At 32.9% G+C, this 21,178-nt stretch overlaps 3 protein-coding genes and 1 pseudogene across 11 annotated transcripts; 2 read left to right on the top strand and 2 right to left on the bottom strand.

Annotated features, from left to right (window-relative positions):
• Positions 1 to 5,866: 5,866 nt before the first annotated feature.
• LOC131638244 (tetrahydroberberine oxidase-like) lies at positions 5,867 to 7,425 on the bottom strand (annotated as a pseudogene).
• Positions 7,426 to 10,396: 2,971 nt separating this feature from the next.
• LOC131638241 (plant-specific TFIIB-related protein PTF2-like) lies at positions 10,397 to 12,199 on the top strand. 2 transcript variants are annotated; one of them, XM_058908792.1, is made up of 2 exons: positions 10,397 to 10,842; positions 11,158 to 12,199. In XM_058908792.1, exons 1-2 carry the CDS (start codon positions 10,601 to 10,603, stop codon positions 12,197 to 12,199), a joined length of 1,284 nt encoding a protein of 427 aa, XP_058764775.1. In that variant the 5' UTR covers positions 10,397 to 10,600. The 2 variants fall into 2 exon arrangements, with proteins under 2 accessions (XP_058764775.1, XP_058764774.1); XM_058908791.1 differs by having other exon boundaries at positions 10,401 to 12,199.
• Positions 12,200 to 12,611: 412 nt separating this feature from the next.
• LOC131638242 (uncharacterized) lies at positions 12,612 to 15,514 on the top strand. Of its 8 annotated transcripts, none has more exons than XM_058908798.1 (6): positions 12,634 to 12,775; positions 13,090 to 13,180; positions 13,620 to 13,677; positions 13,770 to 14,023; positions 14,800 to 14,912; positions 14,998 to 15,514. In XM_058908798.1, the coding sequence occupies exons 2-6, from the start codon at positions 13,178 to 13,180 to the stop codon at positions 15,296 to 15,298; spliced, it is 729 nt and encodes a 242-aa protein (XP_058764781.1). In that variant the 5' UTR covers positions 12,634 to 12,775; positions 13,090 to 13,177; the 3' UTR covers positions 15,299 to 15,514. The 8 variants fall into 8 exon arrangements, with proteins under 8 accessions (XP_058764777.1, XP_058764776.1, XP_058764781.1 ...); XM_058908799.1 differs by having other exon boundaries at positions 12,639 to 12,775; positions 13,082 to 13,180; XM_058908800.1 differs by having other exon boundaries at positions 12,645 to 12,775; positions 13,104 to 13,180.
• Positions 15,515 to 15,606: 92 nt separating this feature from the next.
• Positions 15,607 to 17,515, bottom strand: LOC131638240 (berberine bridge enzyme-like 13). The gene has a single exon (XM_058908790.1). The coding sequence runs from the start codon at positions 17,436 to 17,438 to the stop codon at positions 15,801 to 15,803; it is 1,638 nt and encodes a 545-aa protein (XP_058764773.1). The 5' UTR covers positions 17,439 to 17,515; the 3' UTR covers positions 15,607 to 15,800.
• Positions 17,516 to 21,178: the final 3,663 nt, after the last annotated feature.

Here is a 21,178-nt window from a genome sequence, read left to right as displayed (position 1 = left end):
TCGATAGGACACGGGAACATAAAAAAAATTATATTTCTTTTCTTAATGACTTTATTTTTCAATATTCAATTTGTTTAATATTAATAATTTTATAACTTTATCCATTTTAACTAAAATTTAGTCTTTTACTAATACCTTTATTTCTTTATCTTTTACAAACATATTATAATATTATATTAACCTATTTCATCAAAATTTAATTTTCCCTATCATCTTTAATTATCTTCAACCACAATGCGCGAACACGACGGGTACCCGTGCGAACGCACGGGTAAGACACTAGTTATAAGAAATGTTATAGTAGTGAGAGAGAAGGATGAGGTCACCTTTCTATGTGGTATACTGTTTTTTTTTTTTTAAGAAAAAAACGATTGTGTACTGTGAAGTTCATTTATCTTGTTTCTGTTGGCTTTTCTCTCCACTTGCAAAATAACCACATGAATGATACTTCTAGGCATCTTTCTGTCCTTTTCTTCTTTCAAAATTTGTTAATAATAATAATTATAATGTGTTAGATATTGGTGGCATGTGTTAGATATTGGTGGCATGTGTTAGATGTTGTTTCTTTCTTTAATGTGTTAGATATTAGTTTCATTTTGTATTATTATTTTTATTTTTACTTTTTTATTTCTACTTACCCTTTTTTTCATAAAAAAATCATAAAAAACTAAAAATACATTTTATTATTTATCTTAAATATTTTTATTTAATTAGATCTATTAAATTATTAGTTGGTCTCTTTAAATAATCTTATTTTAACTTAAGTAATATTTTAATTTCTTTCGATAAATAAAAAAACCAAAAAAAAAACATTTTCTTTAATTAATTCAAAAAAAAAATGAACTTTCAAATAATTTGTAACGCTCGATCCAACGTCGAGTCTCTTCTTCACAAAAATCTTTTTAACCATACCGAAAGATCGAGTGACAGGGGGTGAACACCTCTTGAATACCTCGATTCTTTTGGATTAAAACATATTAAAAGTCTTTCTTTTGAATCTTTCTTAATTAAATCAAAGTGATTAACTGACAAGAGGTGAACACCTCTTGAATACCTTTGATCCTTTGAATCAAACCTTAAAAGTTCTTTCTTAATCAAACCAAAGTGATTAAGTGACAAGGGGTGAACACCTCTTGAATACCTTTGATCCTTTGGATCAAACATTAAAAGTTCTTTCTTAATTAAACCAAAGTGATTAAGGGACAAGGGGTGAACACCTATTGAATACCTTTGATCCTTTGAACCAAACACTAAAAGGTCTTTTTTTAGAATCTTCCTTAATCAAACCAAGAGATCAAGCGACAAGAGGTGAACACCTCTTGAATACCTTGATCCCTTGTATCAAAATACGTTAATCAACTTGGATAACAAGTGACAATTGGAAGCACATCCTTTTGAATATCTTGGGTGAACAACGCGCTAGGTGCACACCTATGCTCAAAAGGTTCACTAAACATCCTTCATAAAATCAACCAACAAACTCGTAGTTTTTTATTCGAACTACAATCGCTCTGATTCTTCCATTGAAGATATGTAGGCACAAGACTCAAACGTCTTGGCGAGCATAATAATAAAAAATCTTTTCTTTTTTTCTCCCTAATAAAAACCTAAAAACATGTTCTTTTCTCTTAATGAAATAAACGTAGACTTAAGCTAACTCTCGATTGCGAAACAACTAAATGGGTCCCATCGACTACGATGGAGGTAAGGGGTGCTAATACCTTCCTCTTGCTTAACCGACTCCCGAACCCAAATTTGGTTGCAAGGACCATCTTATCCGTTGTTTTCATTTCCCATGGGTTTTATCAATATTTTCCCTTTTCCATTGGAATAAATAAAATTTGGTGGCGACTCTGTTTGTTACCATTTCGTGGCGATCATTTTTTGACCCGCGACAGTTTCTCTTCTCTTATTTAACATTTTCCACCTTTTTAATTTTTTTCACTAGCTTCAAACCTTTTCAACTTTTCTTCATGTTCAATAAAATTTCCAAAAAAAATTTAGATATATCAAGAGTTTTAAGATCACTGGACTCTTTTATAGCTGTCACTTTTGGTTGTCATTCCTTGCACATAGATTTTAGCAATTTGTTAGCACAATTATAGTAAGATAAAGTATTTATTGAATTTTATAACTTATTGAATATGTGAAGAAAGAGCATATGCATGAACAACATAGTTGCGCCAGATTCCATACATAATAGCTTTATATTCTTCCGTCAACGTTAATTTTAGATTACTTGACGTCTTTTGTCCCTTCATTGATAACTTTAAGAGCGTTTCACATTGTCTTGGACATTTTATTATGTGAAATTGAGAAATACACATTAGTGCTTGTACTTGCTAAAAGTACAATGATGACACTCCGTGTTGCGTAAGGTTGTTGTAGTGTTAGAGAAGGATCACATAGGGGTAGTGAAAAACTCTATATATTGGTATTTTATGAGTGAATTCAATGTCCTCCTTAATTCGATGGTCAAGGTATTTATAGAGGTCAATTGGCTTTGGGTCTTAGGACTCAAGAGCGTGGTTACTATATCTTTCTCTTAGGACGTAGAATCGTTATTCCCCTATCATCTTAGAGAACATGACCTCCCTATTTTACCTCTCCCACACTGTTACAGAATAGGGATATGTCATTCCCCATGTTTTCATAAATGAGTGGGCGATATAGATAACAGTTGACACAACCAGGTAGTGGGTATCAATGTTAATAAAAAGGAAACATATTGTATCGATTGTGCTTAGAGAGCTTGTATCGCCTCCTATGGTCCCTTTAAAAAATACCAATACAATGCTCAAGGAGGAACTTGTATATATCTAGATTTCAAATCATAAAGGCTTGCTTAGTCTCTTCATCTCCTACCCATTTCTTCAATTTTCAAAACTTTTCCCTATTTTCTAAACTTCTTTTTTAAAGTTCAAACTTTTTTTCATTAAACCTTGACTTTGTCACGTGTCCCGAAAATCTTTGTCTTAATAATACTAAGACGCTTAAGCATACTCAAACTCTTTTCAAAACTCTTGAAAAAGAAAAAGCTCATCAAATTTCTTTTTGTGTCTTTGTGCACTTTTCTTTTAAAATCTTTTCTAAAGGATGGATATTAGTCTATTCTAGTAGTGATGCAAACCACTATAGTTCTGCAATATGTTGTGAAGTGATTGACATTTCCCGCTTGAATGAAGAGACGTACTCGTGAGAAAGTCCAAGTAATTTTTTTTCATATCAAAACAATGAAAGTGCTCACTTTCTCATACTTGTGGGTAACAGGTTGTGTTTTCCACTCGAATACGACGAAATGTATTTTCAATTTAAAATCAATCAATAAACTTCCGTGGTTACGATTACCACGTACTAGGAGGCCCTGACTTAGTCATTGTATATGAAGGATACGTAGGCACGAGATTCTTGAACTTTTGCCGAGCACAATAATAAAATACTTCTTTTCTCATCACCTCAATATTTTGTAAAAAAAGCAGTTTTGTCATAACACAGATTTTCAAGAGATTCCTACGGAATACTATAGATGTGAGAGGTGCTAATACATTTCTTTTGCATAAGCGATCCCCGTATCAAAATCTCTCATTTTATTTTTTCGTAGGGTTTTATTGATATACAACAAAGTTCGGTGGAGATTCTATTTTCGAGTTAAGTTAATCGATAATTTAATCTCAATTTTTTCCGTCGCGAATGTGCAAGAAATAAGAAGGCTAATATCAATAAGTTCAAGGAGCACATGATGTATGAATTCAAGATGCTTGACTTAGGTATATTGTTCTATTTTTCAAGAACGAAATTTATTAAAACATAAGAGAGTTGATTAAGCATAAGAGAGAGTATGCTAGTGAAATTATTAAAAGGTTTAAGATGAATTTTTGTAGCCCTACAACAACACCTATTGAATCCAATCTAAAGTTAGATATAGAAGATAAGGAAGAGAAGGGGGGATTCCACAAAAGTTAGATAAAGAAGACAAGGAAGAGAATGGGGATTCCACAGTCTCCAAACAACTTGTAGGTTCATTAAGATATCCTTGCAACATCAGACCAAATATCTGTTTTATTGTAGGCTTAGTGAGTAAGTTTATACATGATCATAGAAGATCACACATGAATGCAGTTAGAAAGATCTCAAGATACTTGATAGGTACAAGTTGTAGATGTATTAACTAAAAGATTGAAGACCGACAAATATTTGACTTTAAGGAATACATTAGATGTGTTTAAAATCAAATGAATAATATGAGACTGAATTCATGAGGCATGTTGTTAGTTAATTCAGTCTTAAATTAATTCAAAGTTACTTAAATTGGTTGTTTCATGGTATAAGTAACTTTGTGAATGGTTAGTAATCATGAAAGTTATTTAATTAGCTTTAAGAGGTGGTTTATAAATATTATATGTACACTTTAATGACTAACTCAATCATTCTTTTAGTACAATTCATTATTGTTCTCTCATTTTTTATCTCATACTTCCATCAACCTTTCATTTCTTGTACGGGAAGCAAACACTTCTTATAACAATTTTGACTTTATAGGCAACAACTGCAGACTTCGACACGGACACCGCGACACGACACTGACACAAGCACTCCAACACCAATATGTTAAAACTGTAGGACACCGACACCACTATATATGCCATAGTATTTGAGTTTCATTTATTCATCTAATATCAAAAGAGTTAAAAATATTCTAATCAAAATTAACATCTTTAATTCTTCAATGATAACATTGTTTCAATACATGTTTAACCATTTTAATCGTGCATAAGATTTCTCTAGCAAATGTATAATTCTTTTTTAACGAAAACTTGTCTGAATTATTGGACACTTGTTGTATGAGTGTCATATTGATATCAGACACCGATTCAAAATGTGTTGAAGAAAAGAAAAAAAACTATTTTTTTAGAACACTTGTCTAACTTTTCCAACATTTATTTGACTTTTCCAACACATATCGTATCAATGTCATATCAGTGTCGGACATCGACACGAGTCCCTCACCGCGACACACATACTTCCATCCTTGGTAGCATTCTCTAATACTTCACATTAATAATAAATTAGAAAGTAGCCTTATTGTATTTTGGGATGTTTCTATTATTGAAAAATTGGTTTTGTGTGCTTACAAAGTTTTGTTTCCGAAATTCACCATGCATTCCATGTTTCACAATTTACACTTCACTGCAGCAGGGTGTGGAAATTCTACAAATGTTGGTTCACAGAGAAGGGGTTCCCAAAGGTGCGACCATGTTTGAAAGTTGGGCAGAGTTCATATAAATAGTGTATATGGCATCGTTCTCCACAAGGTTCTTACATCAAGAATAACTTATTTATTTATCTTTTTCATCTCATTTCTACTGATAGCACATGTGAGAAGAAAATTGAAGAATAAGAAGTAAGATATATGGCCAGTTTGTTTCAGCTTTAAAAAAATGGAATTTTTCTTTGTATTTTAGAAAATAGATTTTCTAAAACCGTTTTTTAAAATATTACAAGTTTTTTTATATTCGTTTTTTCTAAAATGAAACATTTAATTTGACATCCTATAACATAAACATACATAATTGAAAACCAAAACTTAGTCAAAATCATAATTTTTTCAAAAAGTTGTATTTCAAAAATGATTTTTATGAAAATCTATTTGAAATAGCTTCAAAATTAAGTGATTTTTTGAAATTTTGATATCCAATTTTTTTTACCATAAATAGATGAAATACTTAAATTCACATTTTAAGAATAACTATTCAAACAAATTTTTCATTTGAAGCTTTTATAAAAAGTTTCTTTGTAAAATTTTTTTTGAGGCATTTTATCGCATTAGGCCCATTAAATTGCATTTAACAAATAGTAATTACATACATCAATAAGAAAAAGGTGGAATACTCTGCTCATGCCTAAAGAAATTGCTAGGATCAACTTCATCTTTTACCTGTGCCAATCTTTCAAAATTAGACTTGAAGTATTTCATGCCCCAAGATTTTGCTTCTTCATAAATTGCATCACCTATGTTCATTCCTATATCAAGGTCCCTATAATTCAAATATGCAACTCTTGGACCCTTTGAAACATATGGTGTCATGTATGCATATAACCTTCTCATCCAATCTATATGCTTTGAAGCTTCTTCATTTGAATCCCAACTTACCAAATATTGGATATCATAAATATTCCCATTTCTATGTGGAAATGGAGTTTCTGATTCTGAAATCTCACTCATTTTCCCTCCATAGGGTGTCATAATCAAAGTTGGTGCTTCCTCTTCAAGAAACATGTTCCATAATCCTTCCAAACCTGAAAATCATTTGGTTCTGTCACAAAGTCTGATTTCGCTTTGAAACTCGGTGATGTTTGGTTTCTTTGAAGTAACACTTCCAATGAATCATTGATGGAATAGCCACCAAAATAAAGAACAGATTGAATCCAACTCATCTCAGTGTAGTTTTCATTTTGCAAACCTAATTCTGCAAAGCTATTATCCATCAAAGGAAGCAAGTTTTCAGCTTTTCCAAGATATAGTCCTGTGAAAGAAACAAGTACTTTTTTTCCACCAACTCTTATAACTGAGTGAAGAAAAAGCTCATTGGGAAGCTTATAAGCTATACTTTTCCATTTCATTAAAAGGGTTGTGGCATTTTGATCTAAACTTTTTCGAATACCGAAAATTGTTACTATTGAAGGAACATGCACAAGGTTGATTTTCCATGCAGTAATCACCCCAAAGCTTGAACCTCCACCTCCTCTTATAGCCCAAAACAGATTCTCGCCCATCAATTTTCTATCAAGTATCTTCCCATTAACATCAACTATTTGAGCATCGATTACGTTATCGGTTGCAAGTCCATATTTTCGAAGCAATGTACCGAATCCACCTCCACTGAAGTGTCCTCCTACACCAATAATAGAACAACTACCAGCTGAAAAACCATGAACATTTGTTTGATTTGCAATGGCATAGTAGAGTTCTCCAAGTGTAGCACCTGATTGAATCCATGCAGTTTCTTCTTTCATGTCAATAGTTATTAACCTAAGGTTTGTGAGATCAATGATAAGGAATGGAACATTAGAGATATAAGAAAGACCTTCATAGTCATGTCCACCACTTCTAACTCTTATTTGTAGGCCTTGTTTTTTTGAACAAACTATTATTGTTTGGATTTGAAATAGGCCATTTGGTGTAACAATAAGGTTTGGTTTTGGAACTGAAGTATCTGAAAATCTATGGTTTCTGATGGAAGATTGTAAGAGAGATGCATAAGATGTACTGTTTTTAGTGAGTATTACTTTTGTAGTTGAGTTTGAATAAGATGAAAAGCATTGAAGAAAAGTAGTTTCAAGGTCATAAGAAATAGACGTTTGAGAGAAAATTGAGATGAGAAAGATGATTGAAATGAGTGATAATTTTATGCATGCAAATGCCATGTTTATTTGAAGACAATATGATGGACTAATTTTGGTGCTAATAAACTAGTTATAGAGGTAATTGGTGCGGCTATATAGTGCATGAGACAATATGAATAATGAAGTAAGGAGGTATTAATTAATAATGCACACAAATAAACCATTGGAAATTACAATGTTGGGAGGTTGTATATGCCATTTCCGGCTTTGGATGTAACTGTGTTTTAGGAATCTCAGTTATAAAATTAGCTTAGTTGATATCAATATATGCTAATGTTTATGAATCAAAGATAATCTAATATCCATAAATTAGTGTTACCTTTAGAGCTAAGTGCGACACTTTGAAATCCACCATCTCAATATCTTGATGAATTTTTGCTACATGATGGCGCATTATGGCATATAAAGTCATTCATTATCATAATGGAAAAACACCTAATCCTCAAATTAGTTCGTAATTTCATTGATGGTTTTGGAGTTGATTTAGAGAGGAAGGATGATATTTTTTGGGACTATTCCGCGGATGATTCTTTTTCGGTGGCCTCTTGTTATAACTTTTATGAGGAAAGTTTTATTCCGTTTGGTCCGCCTAATAAACATGATAATGTTTTAGCTTTGATTTGGAAGATGGAGGTCCCTTTCAAAATCAAAGCTTTTGGTTTGAGGCTTTTTGTTAATAGACTTCCAACCAAGGATCTTTTAGTTCATAGGAATATTGTTTTGGCTTTGGATAATACTAAATGTGCTTTTTGTGGTATTGATCCGGAAAGTAGAGATCATTCTTTATTCGGTTGTAATGCGGCGGAATTAGTGTGGAGGGAGGTGGCGGTGTGGATAGGAAAGGAGGTGGGTGAGATGGAAGAAGATTGTTTATCAAGTTTTTCGGATTGGTCCCTTTTTTGTAAAAAAAAAAAAAGCTGAAAGGTGGAAAAATAGGTGTGGTTTGGTTAGCGACCGTTTGGTTCCTTTGGCTAACTAGAAACGGTATTTGCTTTAGAAATGAAGTTTGGAATGTGAATAATACGGTATGGGGTATAAAATATTTGTCTTGGAAATGAAGTTTTGTAGGGGAAATTACTCATTCTATTTGTAGTTTTTATGAATTTAACAAAGATCCTTTGTTATACCTTTCGTAAATCTAATTGATTTGTAATTTCTTCTTTCGCGGGTTTTTCCCGTTTCTTGTGTAAAAAGACTTAGAGAACCCTTAGTTCTCTTTATTAATATATCCTTGCTTACACAAAAAAAGTAGACTATCATCACCTCGTATGGAAAAAATTGTGAAAGTATGATTTACTTGGAAGAATGTGAAGTTGAGTTGGTGTAATTTAATACTCAAACAAAATTAAAATGATTTGTGTGTATCTTCTCTACTTAGCGGTGAAAAATTGAGACTGAACCATTGATTTGATTCAATTCGTATTTTAAAGAAAGTCGTCATCACCAAATTTTATTGTTTCTAAAGGAAATAAAAAAATGAAGTAAAACCTAAAGAAATTTTTAAAACAAAACTTTTTAGTCCCATCCAAAGAACCCGCAGTCATATAAGCCCAATTCCGTTCATTTTTTAATTGGTTTTGCTGGATTGGGTTATGACGTACCGCAAGTTAATATAAAAGGTTTAATTGGTTCAACATAAATTAAAATTTAACATACATTCAACATAAATTCAAATTCAAATGACTACAACAAAAATTCAGCATCAACATAAAATCAAATTACAACTTGAATAGTATTATCAATGAAATTCCAATAACACCAACTTCAATAGTGCAACCAACTTTTCAACTTCCACCAAGAATAGCATACTCATGACACGACACACCACATTCATTCTCTGCATCATAAAATGTAAGTAAATTAATCTCACACTGTACTTACTCTAAATAGAAATCACCTAAGCGTGAATAGAAAATAGTTGACACACTTATTTAATAGGATAATTACAAAGCTATGTACAACTAAATTGTTACTCTCTGAATTATATAAGAATATCACAGTGGTATGATTGAGATACACGAAACAACAAATTCTACCCTTCCTACTTGATAAAAAAGCAAGACTGAAATATCAGTTTTCTTTGAATGCATCTTTGAATGCTAAATAAGCACATAATACTCGGTGAGAATGAAATATAAGTAATCTTTGAACGAAATATCACATAGCAAGAATGAAATATCAGTATGTTAAATGAGCACAGAGCACATAATAGTGTAATACTATGCAAGAATGAAATATCAGTAATCTTTGAAATAAGCATCCATATGTTCCAAACAATTAGCATACACTTTCAGGCAAGATCGAGAGCGCATACACTTTCAGGCAAGATCGAGAGCTGGGCCGTAAGATTGTAAGATCTTTTTATCGTGTGCTTTTGTAGCAAGATCGAGATCTTTAAGATAAGATTGTAAGATCTTATTTGTTATATTTATGTATTTTGAGCTACTTATTTTGAAGTTGATTTTTTAAGCTACTAATTTTGAATTTGATATTTTGAGCTTATTAAAATAGAGAATGATGGTTATGAAATATTAATTAAATTAGTTGGATGTTGTGATTTATAGGTTATCTTGTTCATGTATTATACTTTTCATGTTTTAGTCCTTGTGAATTAATTTACCATTTTGCCCTTCAATAACCTTAAGTGCTGTGCAACGATCCTAGTTTTACTATCTTTTCCGGACCATCCGATCCTACTTAAAATCCAGTGTTTGACTACCTTGCTTACAACACTGCAACGGTTAGCATACACTTACAAACTAAACAAATGAACACAACTCAGCCTCAAACAATTGCTTAGTTTGATAAAATAAAATTTTCATAAACCATTAATATTAGCACCACAACGATAAATCTTTCATAAACCATTAATATTAGCACCACAACATTCTTTGTGAACCGCATAGCACGTTGAACCGATCCATTCCGCCCAAAATCCAAATACCTTTTGTTTTTCTTTTCGGTTTTCACCGGTTGGGCCGGTGGGCGGGTTTTGTCCACCTTGACTCTTACATCACATTCACCCATTCTAAAAGAAAATTTCTTATACACCGGCATAAAGTAATTAGGTTACGTTGCATCAATAGATTTGGGTTGAAACTACCACACCAGTGTTTCTCTATCGTCACATTCACGCCAAAGTTTCCTTATCGCCATTGAAATTGAATCAAAACCTATAATTTCTATTCCCAATTCCATGTCTACCTGCACCAACTGCACCGGCACCTCTCTTTTCCGTGACGACGAAACCGGTGACCTCTTCTGTTCCTCCTGCGGCGCCGTTCAACCCTTCGACCAATACGAATCCTTTTTCGGCGGCATCAACGGTCCACAAGGAACCTTCGTCCGCATCGGAACCTCAGGTTCAGGTAGCAACTACTCTTACAAAGAGAGAAAACTCTTCGCCGCGCGTAATTCCATTGAAGAGTTCACTAACAGGTTAGGGCTATGTTCCAAAACTATTGAAATTAAATCCATGATTTCTGATATCACCGACGGTGAGTTCGGTCAGGGAAATTGGTTTCAAGTTCTGATTGGGGCTTGTTGTTATGTCGTAATGCGGAAGGGTGATCGGCCTTTGCCTATGGCGGAAATTGCTTCTGCGCTTGATTGTGATGTTTATGAGCTTGGGAAAATGATTGTTAGGGTTATTGATTTTTTGGATTTGAGAGGGAATGAGTTTCCTGAGTTTGATATTGTGTATTCGTTGGAAAGGACTATTAATAGTTCTTATTGTTTTGCTGATGTTGATAGGAGTTTGGTTGATAAAATGAAGAAGCAGGGAGTGTTTTTGTTGCAGTGTGCTGTGAAGTTGTTTTTGAGTACGGGTCGTCGACCGCTTCCGCTGGTAGTTGCGATTTTGGTTTTGGTTGCTGAGATTAACCAGGTTGAAATTCGTATGGAGGATTTGGCAAAGGAGGTTCATGTTGTGGTTTCCACTTGTAGAACTAGGTATAAAGAGCTTCTTGAGACGCTTGTGAATGTTGCACAAGTGTTGCCTTGGGGAAAAGATATAACTAAGAAGAATATTGTTAAGAATGCTCCGTTTGTGATTCAGTATATGGAGAAGAGGTCAATGTCAAAACCTGTTGAGAAGAAGAAGAATGTTGAACAGACTAGGTTTGATTTGGAAGATGTGGTTGCGGAGTGTTTGGCTCAAGAGAATGGATATGAGTATGGGGTTGATGGATTAGTCTCCCGAAAAGATTCTCAGTATCTTTCGTTGAAGAGTAATGCGGATAGAGAAGGTATCAGGGATGTTGATACATTGCAAATTTCGCCTGAATGTTTATCCTTGATGTATGAGAAGTTTTTAAATGAGAATCGCGGTGCTATGTTGTCAAGGAGTGCGAATGTTCAGAAACGGAAAAGGGTGGAATTTGATTTTCATGAGTGTAGGGAATGGTGGGATGGAGAATCAGAACTGAGCAGAAAAGTTATACTGAGAAAGTTACTAGAGAAGGATATTGGGGCGGAAACCATGCCACCATCGTTTGTTAATGGTCAATTGAAATGTAAAATAAGGCGAGAGAGGATCAATGCTGCAAGGAAGCGGATAAAAAGAATAACTCATCCATTCCATGTTGATTGTGATGATACAGTCCCTTCTGGCATTTTAGATAGCACTTGCACTAAGAAAAGGAAGAAGAGAAGAGGAGTGGTAGTTGATGACATTGATTGGGAAGACTTGATTATTGAGACACTTATTCTTCATCAAGTGAAGGAAGAAGAAATTGAGAAAGGGCATTACAATACCTTACTAGGCCTACACGTGTTTAACTCCGGCGTTGTGTAAGAGAGGTTTAAGATAAGTTTCAGATTTACTGGCATTTTAGTGATCTATTGAATAATGATATTTTCTGATTGACAACAATTTTATGATAGAGCACAGATATTTTCATACTGCAAATTTTATCCTCAAACTTTTTATATATTCATTCATTGGTAATACAAGTAGAGGTCTCAGGAAGAAAAACATCTTGCTGATCAGAGGTCTCAGGAGTTATTAGAAAATAAGAAGACAATTGAGGATTTGAAACAAAAGATACACGAACTTTCATCTATAAGAAAACCTACTGAATTATCTGGAGTATCTTCTAATGTGAATGCTGAAAGTGATACAATACAGCTTTTGAAAAGCAGTTTAGAGCTTGAAAAATTACGTGCAAAGCATGCAAGGGAAAAGTTAAAACATGAAAGGAAGAAGTTTGATCATGAAAGGATGAAATTTAAATATGAAGAAAGTTGTCGTAACATTTTACAGCAGGAATTGCACCGTTTAAAGCTTAATTGTATTAAAAATTACAATCATCTTACTATGCTGGATGCATCCTTTTCACCTGTCGTAGGAAGTATACATGGCCCAGCTAAGGTTAGTTTCCTTGCTGAACTTCAGTAATACAAGTTCACAATTAAGTTTGTTCTTTTGTATCCTTTGATCACCATGGCACATAGAGGTTTCCATATGAATGCATAATAAGTTTAATATTGATATCGTTGATAATAGTATTGTCCTTAAATGTTAATAGTGAACTTAATGTTATTATACATACAAACTACAAGAGACAGCTGCAATGGTAGTAAAAAACAGCTTTTATTATGCATTACAAATTTTCTGTTAAATCTGAAATTGAATCTAAAGTCCCTTCAATTATTAATACATGGATAGTAATTTTAGGATGACAGTTTTTTATTGGCAGAAGAGGAAGACAACTCCTGGTAAAACTGTATTAATTGGATGAGTTTTTGCTAAAAGCTGAAACTGTCGACTGTAATGGTATTTGATCACAAAATCTTTTGCTCATGTTAATTTTTAGCTTATAGTTTTTTGTGGTTTAGTTTCTTTAGAAGCAAAACTTATGTTGGTAACCAGTTTTCTCTATCAGTATAGGTATGTAGATAAAAGGGGCAGGCAAGCTGTATGCAATGGATTTTGTATACGATTCTTATGGTTGTGAAAAATAATTTTATAGCTCCCTTTATTGTTTTGCTTATTTCATTGTATTAGTGGTTCCTACTGTGATAATTTTTAATGGTCCCTTTTCATTGGATATGGATGGTTTGTGTTGAACATAGATATTGTAAAGGGAATGGTCTTAAGTTGAAATTTTATACTTTGACTATTTCTTTTAGATAGTTATGTACTTATGTTTTCATGTATATCTTATACTTGTACAATTGTGTGATCATTCTTTTTTTGGATGATTGGATTGCAGTGTCAGAATATGCCTTGCATACAGAAACCTGATGTCATGACTCAACTCTACAATCTAGGTATACCATGCGTACTGATTTATGTACCAATGTCAAGTGCCCTTTCTCAGAAGGTGCCGAGTTCATTGATGCTGTTACATTCTTGCTTTTAGAAAAGATCAAGAAGCATCTATTTCAGCAAAGACAGTTTGATTCATCAAGTTTCAGATCCCTTTCAGGCAATTATAATAATGGACAGTGTTCTAATCAGGATGTAGTTCCATGTACCGATAGCATAAGTTGTGATGTGTCATGCTGTTTGAAAAACCAAGGGGCTTGTCGTATTCAACCAGATGTTCGTATTGGTGTTACCATATGCCAACTTAGTGACATTCTCTCATTGTTGGAGCTTGTTTCAATCAAAATGGTATTTCTTTTTGTACTTCAAGTTAATATGGTCCTTTCATTAAGTTATGTTTTTAATGCTCCGATTTTAAATGACTGTATTGCTGTACTTTCATTCCTCCTCAGCAAGGTTTTCTTTTGGAAGTCACTTTTATAATTGGAAAATAAATACCATATATGACCTACTTTATAAATTAAACATGGCCAGTGTCCAAGAAACAGATGTTAGTTGTAATTTTCTGAGACAAGTGAACTTTTAAATCTGGCTCTAAGATATTCGTACTTGTCATCCTGAAATATTAAATTTTGTATTTCAATGTTGTCTTCTCAAACATATTGGACCTTTGTTGTAATTAGAAACTGCATGGATAATGTTTACCTTGTAGCAAAATTACTTTCTTGGTTCCTTATATTGATGATTGCTTCTTTCTACATCGTCATTAAAGCTAGCTAATTTAAGGGATATTTTAATAGCTTCTGTTTGTGGTATGGGTTCATTTAAAATTATCCATGGTCGAGCTTTCAAATCTTTCTGTAAGGGGTATGATGAGTGGCCTGGATAAATCTCTAAACTCCCGGGCTTCTAGTTTGATAGCTTCACCTCAACCCCCCCTTTTTTTTATTCTTCAAATGTTTCTCGGACTGCCTCTTTAATAATGAAAACCTTGTCAATGTTCTATTTTTTGTTTTTGTGACATTCAACTTGTCTTTACTCAATTGCTAATTTTTTATGTTCTCATATTTCCTTTATTTTAATGGTTCCTAAGCCTGATCATGTAGTTTTCTCTTATAATTCAGGGCTGGCAATGGACCAACACAGAACTTGTTCCTCAGCTGCTTCATGTACTGGACTCTTGTGTGGTGGAGAACGCTGCGGTTGCTATCATTGCTCTTCTTGGTCAGCTTGGAAGGTAAATTGACCTTTGTTTGATGATATTGTTTTAAAGTTTGTGATCTGTTTCTTTTTCTATTCTTTTTAATCTTTTTCTTTATCAGGTTTGGAGTTGATGCTGGTGGATATGAAGACCAAGGAATTGAAAATTTGAGATCTATATTATTGTCTTATCTAAACAACTTTTCCATCAAAGCAGGCACTTCTCTTCAAATTGCTGCAGCCACTGCTCTGTTTGCCCTTCTTCCTCTTGATTTAGAAGCAGTTTTGAAGAATGAGTTTAATCTTTCAGCATATTCTAGTAAATCTATTTCTGATGACACTGAAGGTTTAAAGAAGTGGTTTTTTGGACTAGCGGAACATCAAAGGGAATCGCTATATGGCATTTTAAAATGCACTGATTAGTTTTTATTTTATTTTAAATCAGTACCTTCAGATGAATTGATGTAATATTTTTGTTCCGATTCATCGAGGTTACTCGTTGAAAAGCTGTACAGGTTATAGGAAATTAGGCGGCTGAGAGCTGATGTAGCTGTCAAATTTTGTACACTATTTTTTTGGGGGAGAATATCTTGTTTCCATATTTATATTGGTTAATCTATGTAAATTTATAATTTTAAATACCGATTTTGTTTCCAAAGTGGCGTTTATCGTCCAAATTGTTCAGTGCAATTGTTTTTTATCAGTTTATCAGATTCTTAACACGATAGGATCATCAAAGAGTTAAGAATTCCAAATAGTATTCTATGTTAGATATTTGTAAGAACATTAAGAACACCACAAAAACAGAAAAGCAATGTTTAAGTACTGCATCAGTATCATACAACATTAAAAACACCAAACACAGAAAAGTTCAAAGTATATCTTTTATTTGTCTATTTCATTCAAACAACACTGCATCAGTGCCTTATTCCCAGCTCTCGCACTTCTTGTCTTTTAGCTGCATAGTTGAAACTGGAAGTGGAGGAATACTCTGCTCATGTCTGAACACATTTTCAGGATCAACTTTGGTCTTAATTTTCACCAACCTGTTGAAATTATCTTTGAAATACATGCTCCCCCAAGAAGTTGCTTGTATAAAGCTTGTATCACTCTTCTTATTCATTCCCAAATCAAGATCTCTATAATTCACATATGCTTCCCTTGGAAACTTAGACACATAAGGAGTCATGTAGTTATAAAGCTTCCTAATCCAATCAACATGCTTTGATTCATTCTTATCACCATCTTGCCAAAGAGTTAGATACTGAATTTTGTAAAGTGTTCCATTTCTGTGAGGAAAAGGGATATCAGATTCCGAAAAGTTGTTCATCATGCCTCCATATGGATTCCAAATCATCAAAGGACTATCTTCTTCTAACAACCTTTGCCATAATCCTTGTAAACCGGTCTCCGGTATCGATTCTCTTACGAAATCCGACTTTGCTTTGAAGTAATTCTTGAAGGTTGATTTTCCTTGAAGCAAAACTTCAGGTGGCGTATCGTTCGGGAAGCCTGCAATATACATAACAGATTTGATCCAACTAGTTTCCATGCAATCTTGTTTAGTCAAACCTAATTCTGGAAAGCTTTCCTCCATAACTTGAAGGAGTTTCTCCGAATCACCGAGAAACTGAGCATTGTAAGAAGTAGTAATAGTTCTTTGAGTTTTGTTTGCAACACTAGCTGGCTGAATGATAACTCTCATAAAGAGATTTTCATCAATATTTGGTGCCACCTCTTGCCATCTATGAGCAATCTTAGTTCCATCTTGTTCTAAGCTTTTCGTGACGGTAAAAACCGTTACAGTTTTAGGAACAGGAACAAGCTTAATCTTCCACCAAAGAAGAATACCAAAACTTCCTCCTCCACCACCTCTAATAGCCCAAAATAAATCTTCCCCCATAGATTTTCTATCAAGAATTTCTCCATTTGCATTGACGATTTTCGCGTCGAGAACATTATCGGCTCCAAGTCCATATTTTCTCATCATGGACCCATATGCACCTCCTGTTATATGTCCACCAACACCTAAACTTGTGCAAAGACCTGCAGGGAAGCCATGAACTTCACTTTTCTTATGTATTCTATAATAAACTTCTCCAATAGTAGCACCGGCTTGAATCCAAGCGCTATTATCTTCGATATCAACGTTCACATCGCGAAGTTTGGCAAGATCAATGATTATAAAAGGCGATTCGATTTCCGAAACATAAGATAGTCCTTCATAATCATGACCACCACTTCTTACTCTTAAATGAACACCAAGTTTCTTTGAACAAACAACACCTATTTTGACATGAGAATCAGTTAAAGGCGTGAATATAAACTCGGGTTTTGGAGCCGAAGGTACCAAATACCTTAAATTCTGTGCTGAAGAATTAAGGATATTGTTGAATGAAGCATTGTTTGGTGTGTAAATTGTTGCATAAAATGGTGCTGCTTTGTCTGAATAAAAACTTAGACATTGCACAAAGTTTTCTTCAAGAGAAGCTGATTTTGCTAATGAAATTGTTGATATCAAGAGGATTAAAATTGCTAAGTTTGAAGTTGATGATGAAAACATGGTTTTGATTTGTGTTGTGTTTGGGTTTCTATAGTTTGTGATAATGTGATGTATTTAAATATAAGCTATAGTGCTAATGTGATGGAAAATTTTACGTGTACTTTGAGGTAAGTAAACAACATAAAGTTGAAGAGTGTTGGCATTATCTTGAAGGAAGTATTCATATCTTAATCATGAAAGTGTGGAATATGAACTTTATGATATATCTTTGATTAGAAGACCGTCGACCTTATTATCTTGGAATATGAACTTTCAAGTTAATTATTTTAATAGTTTATAGAATCAGTTAATGTATTTGAATAATATATAATAAATCACATTGATTATTCAAAGAATCTAATTTTTTTATTTTTTTATTTTATAAATAGGACAAGAGGAAAGTATATTTTATTGTCATAAAGTACTTAATAAAAATATATTTAAAAATAAAAAATCACTATAAAAGTACTAAATTAGATATTAAGAATGTGATTACTATTCAAAAATAAAAATCACTTTTATAATTTTCATAGTATGAACTAAAATTTAAATAGTCTTTTGTTTCTGATAAGTTTATGTGCTTTTGATTTTCAGACATATATCTTATTTTTTGAAAATGATTTTTAAATGTTAAAATTTTTTTGGTTTTAATCCTTAAAATTAAAATTTACAGAAAAATTCGAAAGAAAATCTACATGAAACATGCAAATTTTTCTATGGATTTTAACTTTAGAGATTAAAAGAAAAAAATTTAACATTCAGGATAATTTTCAAGAAAATAAGATACTAGACAGAAATTCTTAATAGTTTTTTCAATTTTTTTAAGCCATTAATTAAAAGTTCATTTTTAGTCTAAAAATAAAAAGTTAATCTTAATAGTGTTTTCAATTTTTTTAAGCAAGTATCTTAAATATAGAAATTCTTCACTTTTTATTAAAGATTTTCTTAAAACAATATTATATTTTTCTAAATCCAAAACAAACTCACTCTGAATTACATTGGTGGTCCATCAAAATCAAAGCAACAATCTCCAAGTCTAAAATGAAATTATTTAGAAAATTTATTTTAAAGGAAATATATTTTATAAAATTAACTTTAATCAATTAAATTAAACATAATTCTTTTATAGGAATGCATTCACATAAATCTGACTTGATTATTCTTAAAAATACACAAACATATCAAAGTAATGTAAAATTTCATTAACCTTTTCTTGAAAGTGAATTCAAACATGTATTTATCTTCATTTTTTTTTTAAAGAGGAACATGTTGTATTCTGTAATTACATCATATTATTATTCAAAAACCGACAAATTCTGCATTTGTTTGTTAGATTATCTACTATGTTCTCTTTCAAGCAGAAGTTTTTTTACACTTGTACCGTCGTTGATACTTTTTAACGGACCTCCTTCTATTTAGTAGGGACTTTTTATACAAGAGAGTCTTTACCTTTCGAGAATCAACATGAGAGAACATTTTTATTTTGAGAATCTCTTTTTGGAATAACACATTTTTTTTGTGTGATCAAGGATAACATATAAGGGAGAACTAAGGGTTCTCCAACCTTTTTACACAAGGAATCGGTAAAAACCGAACAAAAAAGAAATTACAAACCAATTGACCTACGACAAAAAACCTACCGGATCTTTGCAAAAGTCGTAAAGACTACAATTGAGGTGAGTAGCTTCCCACAAAAAGACCACCTCCAAACCAACAAATTTATATTCCACACCATAGTGTTAATGCTCAAATCCTCATTTCGGAAGCAAAAACCATTATGAGTCAACCTAATCACCCAAGAAGTGGCAAGCCAAAAAACACCCAATTTTCCCTCTTTTAAATTTTTTACACGACAAATTAAGTATCATCCCATAAAATGTGGGAGCCAATCATCCTCCTTCAAGAACGAAAAACCCACCCAACATTATCACATACATTTTTTTCAATGTGCATAACATCTAAATTATGGCGCAACAAGTTTGACTCCCAATAAGGAAGATCAAAAAATATGCTTTTCTTCCTCCACTGTCTCGATCCTTCTTCAACCGTTTTTTTTCTCGTTTTCTTTTGCCTTTAACATTAGATTCTACCACTTTCCCAAAGGTAACATTAAATCCTTTTAGCTGGTCCAAGATGTCTACCCCTGACAAAGTAGCAGGAGCATCTCTTTGCTTAATTTTTCCATTAAAACAAGATCGACTCAATCTAAATTTATGACCTTTTACTAAAAATCGACGATGACCCATAAAACACCATTTCCGCCTTTCTTTAGTCTATAATTGTCAGTGTCCTTATTACAAGTGGGGCAAGCAAGTTTAGTGTACGTGTTCCAACCTGATAAAGTTCCAAATTCACACATCTATATTATTTCCAGTTGCCTGTTTTCCAAGAATGATCGTTGATGTTTGCTTCATGCACTCCCAAGGAGGGCGATTGTATGGGATAAGAACCACTGGCGAAAATACTATAGTTTGTACTCATCACACCAAATGGGTTGAAGCCATCATTGGATATGCCAAGCCGTACATTTCGAGAATCTGCGGCAAATTCTGGATGAAGTAAGTCAAATGCTTTTCAAGCCTCAGAATCTCTAGGATGTCTCATCATTCCATCTTGATTACCCTCCAATGCATGCCATCTCATAGGCTCTGCGGTTTTGGAACACATAAAAAGTCTTTGCAATCTTGGCTTTAGTGGAAAGTAGCGTAGTATCTTTGCAGGTTTCTTCTTCTTGTCATCCTTCCACCTAGATATCATTCATCTTTTTCATTCTTCTAAGTCTTGATTTTCTTCACCCTAATATAACATACAATCATTTGGGCAAGCATCTATCATGGTATAATCAAGACGAAGTTTGTTGATGATTTTCTTAGCCTCATAAAATGAAACAGGAATCTTGGCATCTACAAACACATCTTTTAATAACTCTATGATCAAAGTCATTGCTTTGTCACTTATTCCACACAAACACTTTATATGATACAATTTAACTAAAAAGGACAACTTTGAGTACTTTGTACACCATTCATATAAACGTTGATTAACATCTTTTAACAACTCAAAAAGGTCAAATTTATCTTCATCACGCATCAAATTACGCCCTTCATGGTTAAGCTCAGAAGATGAACCGAGATTATTATGACTATTTGGGGTAAATCCAAATGCATCATGGACCATGTCCTCCATTTCATTTTGCGGCTGAAAGGTATCGTTTGCAGTATGTCTTCCTTCAATTTCTTGAGGCTCATTTGTACACTCGATCCTTCACCGTGCCAACTCCAAACTTTGTAATTTCTAGAAAAAGGTCTATTTTTTAGGTCAACATAAGCTTCATCTCATGTTCTCCACTTTTTGAAACCACATTTTGAACATGGACACTTAATCTTAAGACCATCAATAGATTTATGCTCAAATGCAAAATTCAAAAAAATTATTAATCCATTTTCATATTCAAGCGTGTCATGTGGTTTGTCAATCCATGAATTATCAATTGCCATGACTACAAAAGAAACCATTTTCATTAGGTTACTTTTGCCAATAATATAACAGAACTATAATAGAACTATATTGTGTCTTGTGTGTGAGAATTATAATAGAGATATTAGTGTAGTTATTAGTTAGGAGAATGTGTTTTAATTAATATTAGTGTTGTTATTATTTTGGGTAATTTTTTGTACATAAAATGTGTGTTTTTATTAGTAAAATAATATAAATGTTTAACAAAATTTAAATATTTAAATATGACAAGATGGCTATATAAC

The sequence above is a fragment of the Vicia villosa genome, unplaced genomic scaffold (genome assembly GCF_029867415.1).
Source record: "Vicia villosa cultivar HV-30 ecotype Madison, WI unplaced genomic scaffold, Vvil1.0 ctg.002224F_1_1, whole genome shotgun sequence".
NCBI lineage: Eukaryota > Viridiplantae > Streptophyta > Magnoliopsida > Fabales > Fabaceae > Vicia > Vicia villosa.
Note: the sequence above shows the minus strand (reverse complement) of the source record. Positions and strands in the feature narration are given on the sequence as shown.